This window comes from Metarhizium brunneum, chromosome 4, assembly GCF_013426205.1.
Source record: "Metarhizium brunneum chromosome 4, complete sequence".
Taxonomy (NCBI): Eukaryota; Fungi; Ascomycota; class Sordariomycetes; order Hypocreales; family Clavicipitaceae; genus Metarhizium; species Metarhizium brunneum.
This window is the reverse complement of record NC_089425.1, coordinates 1,566,688-1,588,612: the sequence shown is the minus strand read 5'-3', so window position 1 is coordinate 1,588,612 and position 21,925 is coordinate 1,566,688. Positions and strand designations below refer to the sequence as shown.

Below are 21,925 nucleotides of genomic sequence, written 5' to 3'. Positions count from 1 at the left end.
GTGATCGACGTCGTGCCGGAGCAGTTCGTACATTTACTACGTAATTATACCTTGTTCTAGGGCTGGTTGTGGGGTCCGTCAAACAGGGTCTTTTGCAACCTTTTGCAAGGATTGTAGCCAGTCGCACACTCGGCTCAAGCTGGAGGCACCACAAGACCAGTTTGCCTGTGCTCAGTGTTTGGTGGCAGGCCCAACTTGCATCTAATTACATGGGACGCATTGCTTCTTTTAGAATCTCTTCAAGCTTGTTTATCCGAGCCAGTCTCGGCTTTGTCTGCAAACTGTCCGGGGGACTGTCATAAACGGCATCGACCGTTTCGGGTGGAGAATTTGTTTCATGGGCTCGAGCTGCCGTGATGCTTGCGAGCACCAGCTTGTCGAAAACACCATCAAAGCACGCGGGAATGTCAACAACCGTGTCTCCGGAGTTACCTACCACGGAAATGACTACGTCCTTGCTCCCAGTAACGATTCCAATAACCTGTTCTGCGACCAGGGTTGTCTGTATTGGTCTGTGACAAGGGCTTAGTGAGGGCTTGGAGCATCATGGTTCATATTCATCTAATAACGAACTTTAGTATTAAAGGTCCTTGGTCTTATCAAGGCCTGGTGGGACCAAATAGCTCTATTTACGCAAGAAGTCGGCGAGAGCCCTGTGCTCTAGGCCTCGTGATCGTAGCCCTCCGTGTAACCGTGTGACATGGTCTCTCTGTTCGCCTCTGTCAGAGTGGTTATCGGGGTTGACCACTCGGCTATGGGAAGCAAAGATCCCAGTCAAGCGACTCTTGGCCGAATATCCTTGATATCCAGCTAATAAGCGTGCCCTCTTGGCTCTCTCCTGTAGCCTTTGACAGCATCCCTAGGAAAAGCAGAGGGAGGGAAAAGGGAAAAAAAAGATGACCATAATGTCGGCTCTCCCACGTTTCCTTGAGAAACCGCTTCTCAGCACCCGCAGCCCTCAGCTCCCTCTCATTAACCGCCATCATCAGCACAACCGTCATCGTCGCTAGCCGTATCTGTCCAAGCATCTCCGAAACGGGCCGCCGAGAACCTAGATGCTCTCGGTGGAGCGGTTCTAGACACAGCCTGGTGTCGAGAACCAATACAGTCCTAACGAAAACGGGAGAAGAAACACTGCAAGTAAACTTCTTGTTCAACGCTGCAAGCGCTCCTGCAGCTAAAGGAGAAGCAATCCACATGCGAAAGATGGAGACCGCGATTCACAGAATCTCTCTGAGAATAGCCCAGGTAACAAGTGTAAGACAGTGGAGGCAGCGTCAAGGATGTTGGTGTATGGGAAGGGAGAGAGCCACGGGAAGTGACCTCATTCTGATTGTAAAAACAAGTAGATCTCTTACTGTTCTTGACTTGGTACAGCCCAATACTGAGTTACCAGATGTTGTGCCTGCACGATGCCTGTATCATGCTTGTATTATCATTTGACATGGGAGGGAAACAAAGAAGAAAAATTAGTAAAACAAGTAGTGCTTCTTCCATCTTTCTCTTTTCTTGAGCTGACACTGTCGGTTAGATAGGCCTGGTGGATTCGCCTCGAGTGAGACTGAGAAGAGATTGCAAGAAAAGAACTGGATTGAGACGTTGGAAGCTCTGGAGCCGCTTAAATTTGATAATGGTTCTCGGTCATAAGAACGCACCGCTAATTCAAGTCTAGAGATGACTTGCTACCGGACGAATGATGGTACAATCACGGTGGTGGCAGGGCCCTTTTGACCACATCGTCACCACTAGGACATAAACGATGCTCTTTGATGTTTGACAAAAAACAGGAAGTATTTATATGGTTCTTCGAAGTGACCATCTGCCACACCTGTAGTACCCTAATCCCGTCGCCATCACGTTCCACCCTAATATACACCTCCCAAGACCGGTATATACAAAATCCCCGCTCAGCTCATACCATGCAAGCCACAGCCCTTCATATAGCCGTCAACTCTTCCAACCGCCTTTCTAGCTCGGGAACCTGCCGCAATTTGACTTCCAACTCCTCCTTCTCATCCTCCAATCTTAATCGTTTATCAGCATCCAACCTTGTAAACACGTACTTGCCCTGCCCATCAAACTGAAGAATATGTGTGTGGTACTTCCACAAGCTCCTTCTGTGACTGACAGTCATGAGCGTGATGCCCAGAGCCTTGGCATTGTCGTACATAATCTTTTCTGTTTCAAGCGTAACACTACTCGTGCACTCATCCAGGATGGCGTACTTGGGGCGATGGTAGAAGAGGCGAGCCATGGCAACGCGCTGCTGTAGCCCGCCAGACAATACGTCACGCCATTCCGCTTCGGCGTCCCAGCCTTCGGGGTACAGGTCGACGAGGTGCTCGAGCTCGAGAAGTTTCAAAATGGACATGAGATCTGCGTCGGTGACGCTGCGGGCGCGCATTTGGCGCAGGGAATCGGGGTAGATGACCTGTTGGCGCAGAGAGCCGCGCGAGAGGTATGGGCGCTGGGGCAGGTAGAAGATTGCGTGGAAAGGAGGTTTGTAGACAGTGCCGCCGTAGACGGGCCAGAGGCCGCCGAGAATACGGAAGAGTGAGGATTTTCCACAGCCGTTGGGGCCGACGACAAGCAGGTGGTCGCCTTGGGAGAGGGAGAACGATAGGGCTTTAACAAGGACATCGCCGTTTGGTGAGATGATTGGTCTGAGAACATGTCAGTATGCTAGTCCATAAAATGGGCAGCCAGTGCGTGGCAACTTACACATCGATGAACTTAATGTCTTCGCTCTCGTGAACGGTCCCTCGTCCCCGCAGAACAGCCTCGTTATCTTCGGTACCGCTGGATGAGACAAGTCTCTTCTCAAAATGGCCCGACTGAATATCGTCCATGACATCCAGCAGCGAAGCAACGCGCGACGTATAACCAGCCAACTCCATGATTTCTCTGTAAGAGAACATGATACGGCCGAAGGCGTCTGAGGCGGAGAGCAGCATGCGTCTGTTGGTAACAAACGACTCGGTCCTGTCGCCCATGTTCATCGCAACCTGGCCGGGCAACTTGACAAAAACGGGAACACTGCAAAGAAGCAGACCCAATGCACCCCAGAAATACTTGATGACAAAGTCCTCCATGAATCCGTGGTAGAACCGCCGCCTCAAAATGTAGTTAACATGCTTGATCAGCGTAAAGTAGCCCTTGTCTAGAGTGTCTTTTTCGGCGACATGACCACCATATAGGGCAACTTCCTCGCTATAGTCTATCAAACGCGAATGTTGAAAGCGAAACTCTCCTTCTAGTCTGGCTTCGTCGGCGACGTATTTGCCGAATGGTGGCGTGAGGACTCTCATCATGTTGGCGGAAAGCTGAACGAGGAGTGACATGAAGACCACTCCCTCGCCACCAACACTCTTAGAGAGGGACCATGTGTAAATGGTCTGAAGAAATGTTAGCAGTCTCCTCATTCATCCCTTGATCCCCAATTTTTGACATACCATATCTAACAGTGGCTTGGCCAAGTTGCTATACAGTTCCGCCAGGCTGTTGGAGAACTTGGAAACGTCCACGGCAATCAGCTGATCCGGATTCTTTATCCGGTCATCAAGGGCTGAGATGCCGTAAAACGTCAAGTTGGACAGGTATTTGTCGTGGATATACTGCGTTAACCTGGTCCTGTACTTGAGCGACAGCTCTGCTTGGTGATATGACAACTAGCCACGTCAATCAGCACACATCTATCAACGGCATGAACCTATCAGAACCTACCATGGAGTTCGTAAAAGTAGCCGGCACAGCAATCAACATCCACCAAAGAATCCTGGTCATGAACTCCTTTCCATTGCCCTTGACCAACGCCTTCACAATGGCACCATCCATCTCAGCTACCCTCAAACTAATCAGCGTTCTCAGCACCAGAAAAAAACTATGGCTAATCAGCATCCTCGTTTCCGTGCTACGCCATCCCGGAACCACAATTTTGAGCAGCCGCAGCAACGACCGGAAGAACTGGCGATCGAGCGCTACCTTCTTTTTTGGCGTCTCTTCGCCACTGGTCGAAACAGTGGCGCGGCGGGCTTCGCGCTGAGCTGCTTCGCGTACCGACGCAGCTTTCTGCTCCGAAATGGCATGGCGCACGCGGTTGACGAGGGCAACGAAGAGAGTGATCCAGATGGCGCGCGAGATGCGAGTTCGGTTGGACAGGTAGAGTCGTGTGAGTTCCGTGACGATGTTGCGAATGGTGTGGTCCCCCGAGAGGGAGAGCTTTGATTGAGACGCCATGGCCGGAGCGGGAACACAACGAAGGACCGTCGTCTATGCCAAGACAGCTCGCGTGTGCTTCTTGCTGCGTGGAGTAGTAACGGCAGGGCGGTCACGTTCGGCGCATTTGGCATTTGCGAGGACGGCGACGAACGAAGCTTGACGCTCGCAGGAGGAAGCACCCAAGCGACCCCCCAGAGCTGAATTCAAGGATCAAACACCTTGGGGACCTGTCTTTGGAGCTGTTCCCCGGGATCAGGGAAATTGAATGCAGAAAGGAAAAGAGGTTTGCAACACCAGGAATATGGTTGTTGGAAAGCATGTGGTCGGACTTGGCATCCACTACCCCAGCTCTCCCTCGGTCCCAGACTCTACTCCAGCCAGTGATGGCGGGATACGGGGAATTCCAGCCACAGAATACGCTTCCCGCTGCCAGCCGGGCATGTGAAAGCACCCACCAGCCACAAGGACAGCTTGCAGCGTCAACGGGCTGTCTACAGCACCAGCCACACTTGTGCTTTTTTTTTTTTTGGCTTTGCCTGATGCCCCTCTACCCCAAATCTTGAAAATCCGCCACCAACACCGTTCATTCGCAAGTTCTCCTGATCAAGCCTTATCCTCCGAAAGAAGGCAAACATTCGACCAGTTTAATCCCCCTATTCTCGGTACTCCTTGACCTGAATACACCCATATCTTCCAGCTCTATACACAAGAAATCTGCCCAGCATGTCCGACGACGAAAACCTCTCCATCTATGACGAAATCGAAATCGAAGACATGACCTTTGACGAAGCCCTCCAGCTATACCACTACCCTTGCCCCTGCGGCGACCGCTTCCAGATTGCCCTGGACGACCTACGCGACGAGCAGGACATTGCAGTTTGTCCCAGTTGCAGCCTGATGATCCGCGTTATTTTCGACCTGGTGAGACCCGCCCCCCAACCACACTCACTATACCTCGATTTGTGAACGGATGGCTTTCTTGTCGTGGTTTTCGCGCATCAGTCTTCCCGGATGCTAACCCTATTTCAGGACGATTTACCGAAACCACCACCTTCTGGAAACGGAGCACAAGTTCCTATCGCTGCTTAGACATGCCGTTAGGATGAAAACGAGGAACTCGCAAGCATCTGAAGGGCATCATTAAGCAGAGCCGTCAACGTTCCTAGAACCTACTCGCGGGCGAACCCAATCTGTTGGTCGTCCAACACATTTGCCGAGATCGCTGTAACCCCCAGCCCGAATCGAGTCATCTCGTTGCGCCAATGTCCAGTGGGAGGCAACAAGTATTTGCCCACCCGATTGCTTGCGCAGAGTGGCCCAAGGTTGGGCAAAATTTTATCGCCTCTGACTGTAGGATAACATGGAACAGCGAATGTGGGAGGCCTCTGGCAAGCTGCAAAGGCCCAAGACAATGCACAGGGGTAGGGAGCGCATTATCGGCATCAAAATTCGAATCCATTATGAACGTGTCCTCTCAAGACTCGACTGAGTGACACATAATTCGGCGGAACTTTATGCAATAATGGATGGACAGGTGAGGAACATGTAGAAACCTGGCTCTGCACGGTCTGCAGTACGATGCCTGCTTTTGACGGTGGTCAGGATGCTCAAGGCGCTGGAAGACCGCCATGGACTTTGTCCGTATACATATAGCTGGGCCAAGGCATGTATTGTATGGTTCGCAGAGTGTCAAGTCCCTGACAGTGCTTTGGCAATGTCCCGGGCTGCCCGCCACCAAGCAGCTCAGAATACCGGCTTCTCATGTTCAAGTTGAGCCAAGGATTCGCCCCGACTCGCTGTTTGAATGAGAATACAATCTCACACCTCGCAACTCTCCGCTATCAAGCATTTGAATACTATTGTATTAATCCCTGCCGGAAAAGGCAGTTTTGTCTCTGTGGATAAACCAGACTCTGGCATTGAGTGCTGGTGTCCAGTTAAAACCAGAATGTGGTATCTCTATCTATTAATGCCGGACCCGCCTGGGGCGTTGTCTAAATGAACGCTGATGCGTTTGTTGTGAATGCACTTGTCAGCCACCTCCCTTGGTCTGCCGCTGCCGTGATATAGAAACGGGCCACGACCGAAGGGTGTACAAATAAATCATAAGAATGCATGTGCCCGCACGAATTGCGACGGAAAGAGCGCGCGTACACCGCTCGCGTGATGGCGCGATGTCGTGTAGAATCATTAGTTCGTATGCCAAAATGTTGTTCCCCCAATCTCAAAAGCTGCTTGCCTGATTACCGATCCTAATCTTCCCATCGTTGCATGATCAATGCAAGGTTGAATGCCTGTGCAAACTGCCCGTGTTTATAACATGACAAGACCCATGATGCAGAATCCCAAGAGACCAGCCATGGAAGCTTGCATCTGTTGTGGAATGGCGCCCCCGGTGAGTTCTGCCGTGTGCGATGTGGTGGTATTAGGCGTTGTGGTCGGTGAGGTTGTCGTGATAAAAGGAGCTAATGAAGTGTTAGGATGCTGTACAATGCAACACAAATCATTTACGCTGAAGATGCCATGGAGGCCGAGTAACATGATAAGAGGAACATACTGGTTGCGTTGACAGACCGCGAGCGGCCTAATGTCGTACCGCTCTGCAGGACAGCGGATATGCTGGTTGATCTCGCCAATGGTTTCTCCGTTGGTATGGAAGCACTCGGGGAGTTGGATGGCTCTCCTGATGAAGTCGCAATGGCTACAGACGCGGCGCCAAGTGCGCCTAGAAGGTGGGTGATGCGCATTGCGGCTGGTTATCGAGCGGCTGAAGACAGAATTGTTCGATGACACCGGGGCAGCGAATCTCGAGGGTACTGAACGCCGACGAATTGATAACTTGCGACGAGTGTTTGTAAGACGAAAATAAAGAGAGCAGCTGCCAAGAATTAAATCAATAGGCCTGGTATGCTGCTCTCCTCGCGTTCATGCGAAAGGCTAACGGTGATAGGATTGTCTTGGTGTTGATTCTAAGATGGATGCAAACGGATGGTGCAAGAGTGCCGAGTATTGATTGTGTTTGCACACGGCGAGAGCGGATGTGACGACAACGGCGACGGCGAAGGCGACGCAGGAGTAGAGTCGAGTTATAAGAGAGCACCAACACGACAGTTGCAGGGCTGACAATGACCTTCTCCACGAAGCTTGGTATTTGCCAAGTGGACAGGAAGTGGGCAAGGTTGTATGTACCCATATAAAGCCGGAGCTTGAAGCTGGGAAAGAAGCAAGCAAATGGACATGTGAATTGGGTAGGTGGTAATGTCGAGTGGTGTGAAAATGGCCTGGTGCGTTATCTCCTGTCTCGAGGTTGTTGGAGAATTGTACAGTGGGTGTACAACAGCTTCGATACACCCCAGTTCATTTGCTGCATGCAGGTGGGGAGTTGGACAAGGGAAGCAGGGGAGTGCGTGCGGCCATCTTGCTTGCCTTGCGGGAGCCGTCGTACATATCAAAGGGGGGACAGAAAAATTTGGAAAAACTACGGAGTAATAAAAAAAAGAAAGAGAGAAAAGTGGCACCAAAATCGAAAAGAGCCGTTTTGCTGGAGAGCTGAATGGTGAGTGGTGGGTGGCAAGTGGTGGCTGGACCAGCAGTATGTACAAACCCAAGGCCGCTGCTAGTATTAGTACACCGGACAACTCAATGTAGAAAGACACGCTTTGCCTGTAACGGTAGCCGCGCCATCTGGGTGTAGCCGATTGGCACGCCGTTTCGTGCGCGCTGACACAAAGTCTAGAGCATCAACATTTAAAAAAAAATCATGGCTCACACAGCATGAGTCGCTAGTGGCGGAAAAGCTGTCGAGGAGGTCAACTGGGTGTGGTGGAGACGGTAGATGGTTGGGGTGCTGAGATGCACCAATTGACTCAAGTAAGTGGCTTGCAATACATGTGGCTTAGGTAGATTGCTGGTACCCTTGTTGCTATGCTTCGCCGGTTGACGAGTGGCTGAGTCCGAAGCAGGTACATTGGATCGATGTTGTCATAGAGCCTCGTCTCGTCTTCATTACTCCGTACGCAGCACCAGAATCCCACTTCGGCCATGCGGCTTTGACTCTGGTTTTGCCGCATGCGTGCATTGGGCCACGGCAGGAGCTGGACGGACAGAGCTTCGGGCAGAGCTTCGGGCAGAGCTTCGGGCAGAGAGGCAGAGAGGGCTTTGGGCCGGTGGATGGCCGGCCATTGGGGTGGTGCTGCCAGGTAATCACAACAAGTGTTGCAAACCTGCTGCCAAACGAACCGTGGACGTGATATAAAAATAACGTCAGAGTACATATGTACATGTACGGAGTACGGAGTACTACTACTACGGAGTCTTGCATATTGCAGCTATGGTGGACGTGCCACTTGCTTGCACAATGCCTGCTACCACACGCTCCTGTTCGCTGCGGCTATTGGTGACCTTTGCGGCTGTTTGCCAGGTCGCCTGGTCGCTCCTGCCCCCACTGCCCCCGAACTAAACCAGCAAGAAACGCCATCGAAACGGCAGACGGGGCAGCAGGGAAGCAAGCAGGCAACGGCTCCCCTTGTTGATCCAAATGTCCAAGTCATGGCCGTCACCGTTCACCAAACAAGTTGTCATGAGGCTGTTTCGACTGTGGCTCTCTGTATCAGACTGTTTATTTATTTGGCCCACCGCTGATCGCCTTTCTAAGCTACCTCACACCGTCCTCAACTCTCAAAACTCTGTTTGCGGCCTTTACAGCATCGACTCTACTATCACATAACCGGCAATAAAAGGTTTGCGTCATCTGGGCCAAACACAGCAAGGATCGCCCACGACAGCAACGGCAACAACCTGTTTACATACTTGGTTTGATGGTGCAGATACGAATGAATGCACATGGCCATGGCAACTGCTCAACTGCTACTCCGTACGAACTACCCAACTCTGGTTCAAGGTATGGCGACGACTCCCATTACAAACCATGACCCATCCCCTGAGATGGTATGGTTGACCGCCACAGACAATCAACAGAGACTTCTTGCCTAGATTCTCCATAATATCGATGGCCAGCAAATTGACGAAATTGCTCGCAACTATTGCTCGGTACCCACAAGTCGTGCGCTGATGAAATGATGCTTATCTCGCCTGTACGGAGTACCGTTCAGTGGCTCGTACTCGCAAAAATTTAATCAGACGAGGCTTGTCCGGAACCGACCGGGGTGGCAAACAAAGCTCACCCTAATTAGTACTGCCGATAGCGAAGCTTTTTCTGTTCTAGACCTCCAGAAAGCTTAGCCTTGGCCCTGACCAACTGGAACTGTGAGCACAGAGACATGTCTCTGACCAAGAGGGCATGGGCATCGTGAACCCTCCAGACTCTGTCTCGAATCGCATCCTATGCCCTTGTTTCCATAAACCATCCTTGTGCTATTCAGTTTACCAAGGCTGCCATATCAAATGAAATGCAATCAATGCCTACTGGGTAGCGTCCGTTTCCTGGAAGGTACTATTGTAGGCTGCCAGGGTCGCTCGTTCATTTCCTCCTGGTCATCGATCCTTGAGGATCTAATTCCAGGATACGGAGAACTTGTCGGACCGAGTCAAGTCACGAAACAAGGTGTTTGTCACGAATGGATTGTACTGGACAGTACGAAGCACTAGTATGGAGCGGAATTATTTCTTGCACTGCATTGCAGGAACCTAGCATGGACATGGTCCGCTCATCTCAGTGGGGTTTTGCAGGCGTCCTGGGTGGTTGTACGGAGTAAGTGGTTGATACTTGGCCCGACAACGATGTCTGCGAATAATTGCTTGAAGGCACACTCCGTACAACAGAAGACGGGGCATATTCCAGCTTGGACAATTGATGGCCATGCCCCAGGTTCCAAGAATGTGAGCTGTGGCGTGAAGAGGATGTCTAGCAAGATTGACGCGGCGCGCGGCACGCGGCAACATTTGAACGCTGCTACACAAGCTGCACGCGAACTGCTCACCATTTCGACGATCTCGTACTCCGTACTCCGTACAATGGCACAAAAAGCACCCCACAACGCAATCTGGCCTGTGGCGAATCTACCCGGATATCACGATGCGACCAAGCAGCTTTCGATTCAGAGAAGAAAAGGATCTTGGCGTTCTGCAGGCTTGGTGGCGCCAACTTTGCAGGTTGGAGTTTGCGGCCCCAACGCACTCACCATTCCATCATTGCCAGCCCCAGATAACACATGTGCATTAATGCTCCAGCAGTACGGAGTAGTACGGAGTGCCCGGGGTATTGTTCAAACTACGTATTACGGGGAAATGCCGACACGACATATCCTGGTTGATGGTGTCACACACTGCTAGTTGCACCAACAGATCGAGAGGCCGCCGTGATAACCTCTGAGTGCCTATGCGCACATTCGTGTCAAAATCTCGGTTCAGTTGTTTGTCGCCAACTTTTCGAAACGGCTGTAAGTTAATGCAATGCAGGGCCCACGTCGACAGGAAACCAGATGACTGGTAAGCAACTCGCCTGATAAACTCTTTTAGAGACGGTGCGCAGCCATCTCCATCATTACGCTACTCTGTCAAACGACTCGTTACTGAGAGAGTCCAGTCGAGCTTCACTTATTCCGTGCTATCGTGGTGTCTAATATATGGCTTGTGATGCAGGGACGACTTCTAAAATTACTCATGTGAAGAAGGGAGGCCGCCCAACCGCCATGACTTGGGACTGAGGCAGAGTGAGCCGATCAGAGGTCGACCGGTCCTTGAAAGTATTTGATCCTTCCTGCTTGGCCCAAGGAAATCTAGCTAGAAACAAGGCTGTTGGCCATTCACTGGCCACGTCCTATTCCCATGCTGGGGGGACACGAGACTACGTAAGCCTTTGATCCCCTCCTCTCCCGTCATCGTGACCCAAGACAGGTATCATGGTGGGCAGATGATTGCATTGTTGATCATCTGTGGCAATTGCGATCTACTCGACCTCTAATGCAACCAGCTCTGTTCTGATTGCTCCCCGTTGTGGCTCAGACTCTTACTGTATCGGCCGCCGCCGCATGAAGCAGAAGCAAAAGTAGTGTCAGACTGTGACGCCTTTTGTAGATGCCGACCCTCCAACCCGTTTGGGCAATGCTGCACGAGATAAATTGGCCGACGTGCCTGTTTTTGTCATCAGGGGCATCCGCGGGAGCGACCGTCAATCATGGCGCATCTCGTGAATGAATGCAAACATGTTTATCCTCGCGCGCATGCTTCACTTCGTGGTCGTATACCAAGCACGCAATCCTGCATCCGTGAGAGTGGCAACGACAACACGACCTGATTGTTGTGCGATGACAGGCTTCTGTCCTTGATTTCGTCTCATCTTCTGTCAAAAATTCGCATCGTGGATGAAGGCCCGTCCGTCTCAATGCCTTGAGCTCACTCAGCAGCAGCATTCAATATAGTCCATGGCTCACGCGTCACATATATGATATTACTTCCGTGAAGAGCAGCAAATAAACAAATCATGTCTACCTGATTTATCGTCTTTTACCAACCTAGTAGTCCCCCGCAGCATAATCGCCAGAACACCCATCCATCGTAATGCTTTCTACGCATCAACATTCTCAAAAAAGAACGTCGGCACCCCAGGCACAGCATTCTCCGCCGTCGGCGCCGTGATATCAACCCCCGTGCCGTCGACGAGGTTCACGCCCTTCTTGCCGCCTTCCTCGACCACCAACACGTCACACTCCACCAGGCCGGCGGCCTTCTTCAAGCCAGGCAGCATCTGCGCCAGCGTCTCCTTTTCATCAAACGCAAGCTTTTGCTCCAAGACCACGCTGGGGGATTCGCCCGACTGCAGGCGCTTCTTCAGGGTCTGCGCAAAGGGCATCGCCTTTTTCATCTCGCCCATCTTGGCGATCTTTCCATTCAGCTCCTTGTCGTTGACGGACTTTGTGGCTGGATCCCACATTTCCTTCAGCAGGTCGATGTACTTGGCCTGCCAGGCCGGGAACTTGTCCGAGATGTAAATGGTCAGCTTCTTGGGGCGTTTGGGGTCGAAAGAGGTCTCCTTGCCCTTGGCCTTCTTCTTTAGCTGCAGGCCCTCGGCCGAGTTGATGTTGGATGCCGTGTTGCGCACGTAGTCTCGCTTGGCGGACAAGGTGGCGTCGACGGGAGGGATGCTGGGGAAGGTAGCGTCGTGGATGGTGCTGGGCTTCTTCAGCACCTCCAACCAGATGTATTCAGACCAGTGGGGGGCGATGACGGCCATCAGGAGGGCCTGCAGCTCGATGTACTTGAACACCAGGTCCTTGTGCATCTTGATGCCGCCGGCGGCGCAGGCCTCGCGGTAGAAGTCCCGGGCGCCTGTCAATTCGTACAGAGCGGCCTTGAGGGCCAGCTTGTAATTGGTCTGGGCGTATTGGTCAATGGCCTCGCGCGCGGCGCCGTTCATTTCGTTGTGGAAGAGGGCGTCTTGGAAGGTGTTGGTCTCGCCGGTGCGCAGATCAGCTTCGTCTCTGACCATCTCTTCACACCACTCACGCAAGTTGAACAGGCGCAGAATGTTGTTGTCGGCGACATCTTCTTCGAAATTGGCATCAGATACACCGTCACCGGCGTCAGCAATGGCAATACGCGAGGCATCGGCGCCGTACTTTTCGACCAAGTCGCGCAGGGTCATGAAGTTACCGGTACTCTTGGCCATTTTCTCTCCATTGAGCATTAAGTGACCATTGGCTCGGATACCTCGTGGCCAGTATTCAGGTGGGAATATGGCCAAGTGAATGTACAAGAAGAAGGTCAAGTGGTTGGGAATCAAGTCTTTGCCGGAGCTTCGCACATCCAACGGGTAGAAGTATTCGAATTCACGGCGCATACTCTCCAGTGTAGCCTTGGGAATCTTGGATGAGTTCAAGATGTCTTCGCTCAAGTCGCGACGACAGAAGAGATAGTCCCAGACGTCGTCTGTCAGTTGTTCAGGAGCAATATTTCCGACACCCTTCTCACGCCCATACAGGTCCTTGTGCAACCAGTGGCACACGGTGTAGTAGGCCATGTAGATGGTGGAGTCACTTAAACTCTCAACCAGGAATTGGGGATCCCAGGGCAACTTGGATCCCAAGCCGTAGGTACGGGCGCAAGCCCACTGGTTCAACCAGTTTAAGACACCTTCGAAACTGTGCCTGGTCTCGGCGGTCCAAGTGTTCAAGCCCTTGCCATCGGCGTTCTCAACCCATTTCAGGGCAGTCTCTCTCCATTTCTCCTCACCGTAATCCAAATACCACTGGTCCATCAGAGCAACAATACAGTCATCTCCAGATCGAGAAACGACCTTTCGCTCAGGCTCCGAGTAGGCAAATCCGTCGCCGGCATCAATCAGCTGGGCGCGAACCTTGGGTTTGGCAGTCTCAACCTTTTCGCCCTTGAAGTCACCGACTTTCAAAATGCCCTGGTAGTAACCCTCCTTGTAAGACAACTCCTTGGCCTCTTCCAATTGCTTGGTGTCCTTGGGAGAAGCAATCTTCAACTTCTTGATCAAGAAAGGCGCGCATAAGTCACCATATGAAGGGGTTTCAATAATGGGGTAGATCTCCAACTCAGCCCATTCCTTCTTGATGCCGTAGTAGTCGGCCTTCTTGGCCAACTCGGTAACGGTGGCAAAGTCATCAGGACTGTCCGAGGGCACAGAGGTGACGACGCCCGTTCCCTTGGTGGGCAAAACAGTCTCCATCGGCAGGACACGAACGCCTTCCTTGTGGCATGACAGCGGTGCATGTACCAAAGTGCCGACCATGTCAGTGCCCTGGATTTCGCCGGCTTTCTCAACAACTCCCTCCTGGGCCAAGATGCCTTGGTACGCCATATTGCGAGCAGCTCTTTCAGTGACAACATAATATGAGTTCTCACCAGCTTTGAACAGACCGTACGTGATCTTAGGCCCAACAAAGCAGCAAGTCTGGCCATACATGGTCTCGGGTCTCAAAGTTGCCGGAACCAAGAAGATTTCAGCATTGTCAGGAACCTTGCCCTTGACAACCTCAGCAGCCTTGGGTGACCATTCCAAGACCTTCAACTTCAAGGCAGTATACTCCTGGGGACCGACCGCCTCTCCTTCGGCGCGGTCGTGATCCATGCAAGGCTGCCCATCCTTGATAGAGTAGATGGTATATCTCTTTCCAAACTTGATCTTGTTCAGCTCCTTCAGGCGGTTCATTTGCCATCGGACAAAGGCATCATAGTAAGGATTCGCGTCAGTCGTGATAAAAGACCTGCGCCAGTCAATTCTGCAACCAAAGCTGGTCAAGTCTTGAATCGCCAGAGGAGGGAAGAACTTGAGCCAGTGTTGAGGGTCAGCAAACTGATGAATCTCCTTTGTGGGGATGCCAATCGCCTGCATAATTTGGAATTGGTATTTCATCTTGGCGGTTTTGGCCTTGGTTTTGCTCTTGTTGGTAGTGAACTTGGTGATATCCTCCTTGGTGTGGCTAACGGGTGCCGCGGCTGGTTTCTCGTCAGCAGCATCATCCTCTTCCTCGTTGTAGCCAGAGAAGTCCTCGCCAAACTTTCCAATCTCATTAATCAGCTTATCAGCGCACGCCTTGATAGGCATGCCGGTGCAGTGGAAGCCCATGGGGAACAGAGCACGCTTGCCCTGCATTCTCGCAACACCAGCGGCAAACTCGACTTTACTGGCCGAGAATGTGTGGCCAGCATGCAGAGTACCGTTCATGTAGGGATATGCCATGCATCCAAAGAATTTGGGAACCTTTTCTCGTAGCTCAGCGGCGGGGATTGAGTGCAGAGGCACTTCGGTGGTTGTAGGAGCGTCGACTTCGAAGATTTTGTCATCTTGCCATTTCTGTTGGTACTTTTTCTCGACGGCAATCAAGGAGTCTCTTTTTTCGGTCTGGCGGGGAAATTATCAGAACAAGTTCTTAGCAAAGTAAAGGACAAATGAGGCTCGCATACCCCTTTCAACTCTTTCGTCTTAGAAATAGACAAGGCCTCCATAGCCTTGGGCACGGAATTTGTAGCCATATTGGAGTCCTGCAGGTGATTTCAAGCTTATCAGCATCAGACATAGTTTCGCATCTAACCGCCAAAAGCACAGTATTTATTCTTGTGATGGAGATTCTCAATTTGACTCACTTGCGGGATAGGATCGCCCCTGCCTCACTCTTGTTCGTTTGCGCAGGCAATCTGGCAAAATCGCAGTATGTATTGTCGTAAGTGGAATTTTTTGAGTCACCGACGAAGTGGCCCTTTGGCCATAAGGAGGGGTGAAAATCGCGGGGCACCAGTGACGGCAGGCTGGGTGTGGCTGATCGACCAGCGCAGAGTTGAGCGGTGCCCTGGCCGCCGTTTTTCCGGGATCGATGCTTGCTGAGTGCCTGTGGCTGAATCCATGTTTGGTTTAGTGCCCTCGCCATTTTTACAACATTGAAGGCTTAATTCGAGGTGGTGCTCGGCATGGGGTAGCAGCAGTCAGCACTCAAGTCAACATTCCCTACCTACTTAAAAGTACTTAGAGGTAGTTAGGAAGGCTTTTTAGGCAGCAGCCGTAGGCAGAAGTTCTGAATTTGGGGACGAAATCGTGAGTATAAATAGCTCCGCAATCATAAGCTGCTCTCCCGGACCATTTGGTCCTCAGAGTCCCAGAGCACCAGGACTTTTAAGTATTACTTAACGTGAAACCAAGTCCGGCAATTCAGGCCAGCAAGAAAGTTACGGAATCGGAACTCTCTTCAAAATGGTCCCCCAAAACAAGGAAAGCTTCGAGCGCCGCATGGTTGTGATCAAGGATGTGATCCGCGGACTCGGCCAAGAGGCTCGTCAAGGTTGAATGCGGCACCAACTTGGTGTCAATTACGAGCTGTGTATTTTCTCTATCTTTGATATATTTCGTCAAGCACCTAGATGTTGAAGACGGAAGAGAAGAAAAGCGTCACGTTGTGTAGTGCCGGCAATTTCTTAGTTACTAATTTGTTTTGGTAAAAAGGGCGTCGAGATTACTCCTGTGAGGTGGGCTGACGATCAAACCTTTCCTTATAACAACTTCATCTACAAGGTAGAACTGTCGTCGCCTGCTCTGGCAGAACATTTCACAGGATCAGAGCAGGTATGGCGGCGGCAGCCATGCACTGATTTGCCTCCTACAGAAGGGGTCTCTACTGTCATTGTGCGGATGAGCAATCCCAGAGCCATGGGCTTGAACAACACAAACCGTATTGAAAACGAGGTTGCAGCAATGCATCTCGCGCGCGGTGCTATCGCACAGCTAGGTTCTAGATATGCCTCCCTCGTGCCGGCCGTCTATGCTTGGAAAGCGGCCGCTGGACCTCATCCAGTCGATGAGACGGGATTCGGATGGATCGTCATGGAGTACTTGACGGGGTCTCCCTTGCACGAGCAGTTTAAGAGTTTCGACATGGCGGAGAAGAAGTTGATAATTCCTGAAATTGCCTCCATCTTCTCGTCTATCCAGAGGGTGGAGTTGCCGCCTGGAGTCGATTGTTTTGGTGGTTTTACCATAAATAAAGAAGGAAACATTATCTCTGGCCAGGAGACGATTCAGGGAGCGCCAGGTGGTCCATGGCGCGAGTACGATGAAGTCTGGAGGCACCAGATGCTCTGTCAGCTAAAAGAAGCCGATGCCAACGAGTTGATTCAGGGATGGCGAGTCCACGGGATCCGTGAGCGCATCGAGCAATTTCTCAATGTGACGCTACGCCGTGTACTTCAAGATGCGGGCGTTGATATGTCCAAGCTTGGCTTTGTGCACTTTGACTTTAGTCAGTAACGATTCCACAATGCCTTCTGTTCTGAAGCGATGCGCTGACACTCACGTTACAGCTATGAGCAACATGCTCTACGACGCCGAAGAGAAGCGCATCAGTGGCATCGTCGACTTTGACTTTGCCGGCGTCAACAATCCAGCCCACGAGTTCTTCTTCACCTCGCTCCATGACGTTCACGGCACTACACGCGAGCAAAAGTCCGACAAGCTCCGACGGGCCATATTAACGGGCAACTTTGGCGCGAGCACAGAAGCAGGGGAAGAAGAGCACGCCGACGCGTGGGAGCTCGCAAAGCTATGGGACGAGGTTATGGGGGAGCGTGGCGGGCTTCGACCAAGGGATATCCGCGGAATGACGACGCTGGCGAAGCTTAACACTTTGACCGACATGCTTTTCCCGTGGCAACTGGGCAGTGTGGACATGTTGAGGCGGCAAACGAGGGAGGAGAATGCCAAGATGAGAGCGAGGGCCGAGAAGGCTATTGATGACATGCTGTCGGGATGGGGTGTCTAGATCTTTCCTTGCGAGACCTTGTAGGCGTTATATCGAATCAAAAATTAGGTGACTATTGGCTGGGGTCCTTCGCTCAGTACAACTCAAAATGTCCATTGTTGTGTAAGGAGTACGACGATGGACTTGAGATGCAACATTCAGGCGACCGCGTCCAAGTCCGGAAGTAATTGTACAAACGCCACAGCTGTCCCCGCGTAAAAGCGGCGCTGCCCGGATCTACTAACTGACAAGGCGGCCTGGCCAATAAAACTAGATGTCCACATGCAGTCAATGTGCACCTTTTCCTGCACCATTGGCTAGCGCCGACAGAGAGCATCGGCTGGCGACGCACAACCAACGAACCGACGCATCCACGACATCGGCAACAGCGAACACCGGTGCATCAAAAAGCGAGTCGAGTCACCCTGTGTCGCATCCTCCGCACACAACCATCACGAAAAAAAGAGAGAGAGTCATGTTTGCAGCCACTGCAAGACGACTAGCTCAGTCGGGCAAAGACTCTCTCCCCAAGCAGGTGCCCTTCACCGTGTTCAACAACCCGTACCAAGCACGCAAAGTATGGCCCCCCAACTTCAAGGAGTTGAACCACGCACAGCAGCTGCGCTTTGAAAAGAAGTACAAGCGCAGAATATTCCTGGCCAGCAGGTCGCCACGGTGGGAAAAGGGCGTCAAGTTTGCGCAGCTGGCAACAATCGCAGGTGAGCCCGTGTCCCATTTTATATTTCCTCGCGCCAACGACAAAATGTCGGCATTGTTGCTCACTGATGTTTTCTAGCCGCCCTTGTCTGGCTGCTTTTTTATTCCGAGTTTGAATGGTGGGGGAAGCAATACAAGCCGTCCGAAGAGGTCTGTCAAATTTCCAGTCCTATTTCGTTTCTTCTACGGAATATAACTGCTGACACACTCCTTAGATGCGCCGTCACGCGCGCAACCTTTTCGGAGTCATTGACCCGGAGAAGCGCTATGAGCGACGACCGGACGCTCCAGAGCCAAAGCTGTCGACGCAACAGCCCGAATCTAAACCCAAATAATACATTCTCTTCCTGTGTTTCTATTTTCATTTCCGGCGTTTAGCATCACAATACCCTGCGCCTCCCCGCAACTTTCGGTATTACTGTAAGAAACGATCATGTACATTACCAACCTGTATCATAGCTTCATCGGCATCGTAGTCATAGTTTGAGAACCAGTCGCATCAAAACCGTCCTGATCATCGGCCAGCCCAGGCGAAATTAGCACCCATGCCTAAACCCGAACCGATCCCCGTGCTTCTCCCCTCGTTCACCGGCCGCTTGGCCACGGTACCCTGTGCTCTGACCCCCGAGACTATGCGGTCCAAGTTTGTTTCTATCACGACGCCGCCTATGATCATTTCTGACAGCGTCGCATGTAATGTTTCGAAGTTGAAGATGAGGTCGAGTTCGCACACGTTCTCAAACAGCTTGTCCAGAGCTTCGACGTAAACCTGGATCAAATCAATCAAGGCGAGGGGCGACTCGGTAGAGGTGGATATTATAATAAAGTAGAGCGTCGCGTAGTTGCGGTATGTGACGAGGGACGGCACGTCATTCTGCTCCTTGGACGAGGAGTGCGAGGTGCCAGACGCAGCCAGAAGAGGCGGCAGGGGCAGGAAGTTGCAAGAGCCGTTTGGCCGGTTTGAAACCAAGGTAAAGATTTCGGATATCAGTCGCTGCTGGATGCTCGTCTCCTGTGGGACGTGCGGTCAGTAGTTGGCACCTTGATAGTTTGGCGACAGACGAGCGCGGCGTACCAACTGTGTATAGAATTTAGTCAGACGAGGCTGTCCCTGGCCGTTGAAGACCAGAAAAGCATTAATCATGGTCGCAAAAGCCAAGACTCCCAATGTCGACGAAACGATGGGAAGGCAAGTATGGCGGGATAGTTCGTCGTCCGCCCGATGCACGCAATCAAACTGGTGGGGCAGTCGAGGGACAGGCGACGCTGCCGGGAAAAGACGATGACTAAGGCGATTTCCGAGGCGTGGCACTGAGCGCTCGGGGGCCCAGCTAGCGCAACCGGGAAGAGCTCCAGATGTCCAACCACAGCTGCAGCTTGGCGTACAGCGCGGGGAGCTCATCGGCAGCATCAGATCATGCGTTGACCTGCTGAGCCGCATGCCGAATTGGCCTTTCCTCCGCTTTCTCCTCTCGAATTGACATCTGGCCATTTCGACCCTTTTCTCCCAAGGCACAGCTCAGCCATTGGAAACTTCAGATCCCGCTACCCTATCCACACTTGCGAGAACTGAATTCTCGCCGGACCCTGAGTTTCGCCCCGTCTCCAAACCTTTCCTTGGTCTGGCTCGAACCACCACTCCGCGGTATCGCAAACGACCGTCAACCTACGAACCTCAGCCTCAACGCCGCCCTCCCAAACATGTCACGACAAGGAGTCACGCAAACCTCAAGGCTCATGGCTCAGGCCACCTGCCGGTCCAATGTCACCCGCTCCAGCTTCAGACTGCTCCCTCGCGCCTCCAACGTCCTCCGACCTCTGTCAAACCGACTCCCATACCAGCCCTTTTCAACATCATTTCGACGCTTCAAAGGCATCATGCCCGAGACCGACAATCCCGCCAAGCAGGGTGTTGAGGAGACCCGACCGAGTATGGGCGTAGCCGAGCTATCTGACGGCCAATACCACGAGCTGGCTGATGGCTACTTGGATATTGTTCTGTCTAAATTCGAGCAGCTCCAGGACGCACGAGAGGACATTGACATTGAATATTCAGTTTGTGCCTCCCCGTCTTTTCCACCCCCATACAAGCCCTCCAAGAGCAGGCCACTAATCCGCGCTGCTTACAGTCCGGCGTCATGACCATCAATGTCGCAGACAAGGGCACATACGTCATCAACAAGCAGCCCCCGAACAAGCAGATCTGGCTATCGAGTCCAATCTCCGGCCCCAAACGATACGACTGGTGCATCATCGGCGAGGGCCAGGGGGAGAAGGAGGGCACCGGCTCAGGGAGCTGGATCTACACCCGTGACGGCGTCAGCCTAAGCGATCTGATTCTAGAAGAGCTAGATATTGTCATCGAGGAGCCCGCCACCTGCTAGCCAGTCCAGGCCCCGTCAGCCAGGCGCAGGACCTCAGCCATGGATATTCTTTTGCCACGCATAACCTTGTATTATTGCTTGATTAGCTCCATCAGTCGAATGTATCATAAAAACAAAAATCCCTTTGCCATCCTAGCCCCCGCCCTCAGAAACCCGCTGAATACCCGTGCCCACCACCCAAAGCTCGCAAGTAAAGCATCCGCAAACGCCGACAACAAATGCATACACCCAACCCAACTCTTCACCGCAGACAAAGGCCCATGGTCCTATTCAACATGGCAACAGTCATGTCGTAGTGCTGAAACGCCGCCCCCCTATCCCTCTTCATGTCGTCCCTACACCAGTCAGCCTCGCGATCTCACCACACACCGCACACCGCACAAAACACTCACCTCTGCGCCGTCCCGGCCAAGCTCTTCCTCCAGCTCCTCGTCTCCGCGTCCCTCTGGCCCCTCACCCGCAGCAGATTCTTCAGAATCGCGTGCTCCAGCCCCCTCTCCCTGCCCGCCGCCTCCAGGAACCAGGCGGTGCGCTTCACGCCCTCCGCGTCCAGCGCCGCCGGCGTCTCCCTAAACGCGCCCCTCAGCTGGTCGCGCGCAATGTACCGCGCCGGCGACGAGTACTGCACCGCGCGCAGCAGGCAGCGGTACAGGTGCCGGTAGGCGTGGACGACTTCGGTCCCCATGGTTTCGTGGTTGGTGTACTTGGTGGCCCGGAGTTGAAGAGGTTGTTGTACAGTGTTAATTGTATCTCGATAGCCGACGTCTGGGTTGTGCACATGTGGGATGGGCCGTGCGGAGACGTACTTCTTGGCACTGCTGGCTTGCTTGCTTCTCAGCCAAGCTACCAGACCATGAGCAAATTGTACACAGAAAGTCACTGAATCCAGTCGCGACGCAGCTTGAACTACAACCACTCTCTGGAAATGAACCCTCAGAGTCAGCACTTCCATTGAGTCGGCTTTTTTCATCATTGTAATTTTGTAAAGGTTGCAGGCCTGGGCTCCTGTACAGATGACGCAAGCGACGAGTGGCTGAGACTCACTCATTTACAGAGCATTTTGAATTGGTCTCGAGGACAAGACTGGGTTGACCGCAAATGCCGGTTCAAAAGTCCATATATAAATTGGGTTTCTTTTCACTGGTAGGTATCTATTATTCCTGTTCAAGTTCCCGCGCTCTCTGCACGCGCCTGGGTGCGCGGCCGTGAGGCGCCAATGTTCCGTCTTAACTGGTACATGGAAGCATCGCTCGTCTTAGCGACGCGCAGGTGATAGTGTAAAACGCCAACTGTTGTCAATGCCTCGTCATATACACGCCTTTACTGGCGGTCCCAGATCGTACACCCAACGCCAATTGACAGCGTCCAAAAATCTAGGCATAACCTGGGCTCCTA

The 21,925-nt window shown here is 52.3% G+C and overlaps 9 protein-coding genes across 9 annotated transcripts; 4 read left to right on the top strand and 5 right to left on the bottom strand.

Moving 5' to 3' along the window:
- Nucleotides 1-1,936: 1,936 nt before the first annotated feature.
- abcd1_1 (ATP-binding cassette sub-family D member 1) lies at nt 1,937-4,236 on the bottom strand (the record flags this gene model as incomplete). Its single annotated transcript, XM_014690448.1, has 4 exons — nt 1,937-2,663; nt 2,722-3,395; nt 3,453-3,668; nt 3,724-4,236. 4 exons carry the CDS (start codon nt 4,234-4,236, stop codon nt 1,937-1,939), a joined length of 2,130 nt encoding a protein of 709 aa, XP_014545934.1.
- Nucleotides 4,237-4,941: 705 nt separating this feature from the next.
- Nucleotides 4,942-5,307, top strand: DPH3 (Diphthamide biosynthesis protein 3; the record flags this gene model as incomplete). The annotated part of the gene is made up of 2 exons (XM_014690449.1): nt 4,942-5,139; nt 5,248-5,307. The coding sequence occupies 2 exons, from the start codon at nt 4,942-4,944 to the stop codon at nt 5,305-5,307; spliced, it is 258 nt and encodes an 85-aa protein (XP_014545935.1).
- A 1,224-nt stretch (nt 5,308-6,531) lies between these two features.
- G6M90_00g071230 (uncharacterized protein) lies at nt 6,532-6,965 on the bottom strand (the record flags this gene model as incomplete). The annotated part of the gene is made up of 2 exons (XM_066130949.1): nt 6,532-6,683; nt 6,776-6,965. 2 exons carry the CDS (start codon nt 6,963-6,965, stop codon nt 6,532-6,534), a joined length of 342 nt encoding a protein of 113 aa, XP_065987144.1.
- Nucleotides 6,966-11,743: 4,778 nt separating this feature from the next.
- leu-6 (Leucine--tRNA ligase, cytoplasmic) lies at nt 11,744-15,177 on the bottom strand (the record flags this gene model as incomplete). Its single annotated transcript, XM_014690450.1, has 2 exons — nt 11,744-15,046; nt 15,109-15,177. The coding sequence occupies 2 exons, from the start codon at nt 15,175-15,177 to the stop codon at nt 11,744-11,746; spliced, it is 3,372 nt and encodes a 1,123-aa protein (XP_014545936.1).
- Nucleotides 15,178-15,889: 712 nt separating this feature from the next.
- Nucleotides 15,890-17,450, top strand: G6M90_00g071210 (uncharacterized protein; the record flags this gene model as incomplete). Its single annotated transcript, XM_014690451.2, has 3 exons — nt 15,890-15,943; nt 16,139-16,931; nt 16,993-17,450. 3 exons carry the CDS (start codon nt 15,890-15,892, stop codon nt 17,448-17,450), a joined length of 1,305 nt encoding a protein of 434 aa, XP_014545937.2.
- A 454-nt stretch (nt 17,451-17,904) lies between these two features.
- G6M90_00g071200 (uncharacterized protein) lies at nt 17,905-18,481 on the top strand (the record flags this gene model as incomplete). Its single annotated transcript, XM_014690452.1, has 3 exons — nt 17,905-18,148; nt 18,226-18,296; nt 18,362-18,481. The coding sequence occupies 3 exons, from the start codon at nt 17,905-17,907 to the stop codon at nt 18,479-18,481; spliced, it is 435 nt and encodes a 144-aa protein (XP_014545938.1).
- Nucleotides 18,482-18,660: 179 nt separating this feature from the next.
- On the bottom strand, nt 18,661-19,290 carry aps3 (AP-3 complex subunit sigma; the record flags this gene model as incomplete). The annotated part of the gene is made up of 2 exons (XM_014690453.1): nt 18,661-19,158; nt 19,222-19,290. The coding sequence occupies 2 exons, from the start codon at nt 19,288-19,290 to the stop codon at nt 18,661-18,663; spliced, it is 567 nt and encodes a 188-aa protein (XP_014545939.1).
- Nucleotides 19,291-19,847: 557 nt separating this feature from the next.
- FRTXN (Frataxin) lies at nt 19,848-20,530 on the top strand (the record flags this gene model as incomplete). The annotated part of the gene is made up of 2 exons (XM_014690454.1): nt 19,848-20,201; nt 20,276-20,530. 2 exons carry the CDS (start codon nt 19,848-19,850, stop codon nt 20,528-20,530), a joined length of 609 nt encoding a protein of 202 aa, XP_014545940.1.
- Nucleotides 20,531-20,771: 241 nt separating this feature from the next.
- On the bottom strand, nt 20,772-21,215 carry G6M90_00g071170 (uncharacterized protein; the record flags this gene model as incomplete). The annotated part of the gene is made up of 2 exons (XM_014690455.1): nt 20,772-20,865; nt 20,923-21,215. 2 exons carry the CDS (start codon nt 21,213-21,215, stop codon nt 20,772-20,774), a joined length of 387 nt encoding a protein of 128 aa, XP_014545941.1.
- Between the last annotated feature and the right edge of the window lie 710 nt (nt 21,216-21,925).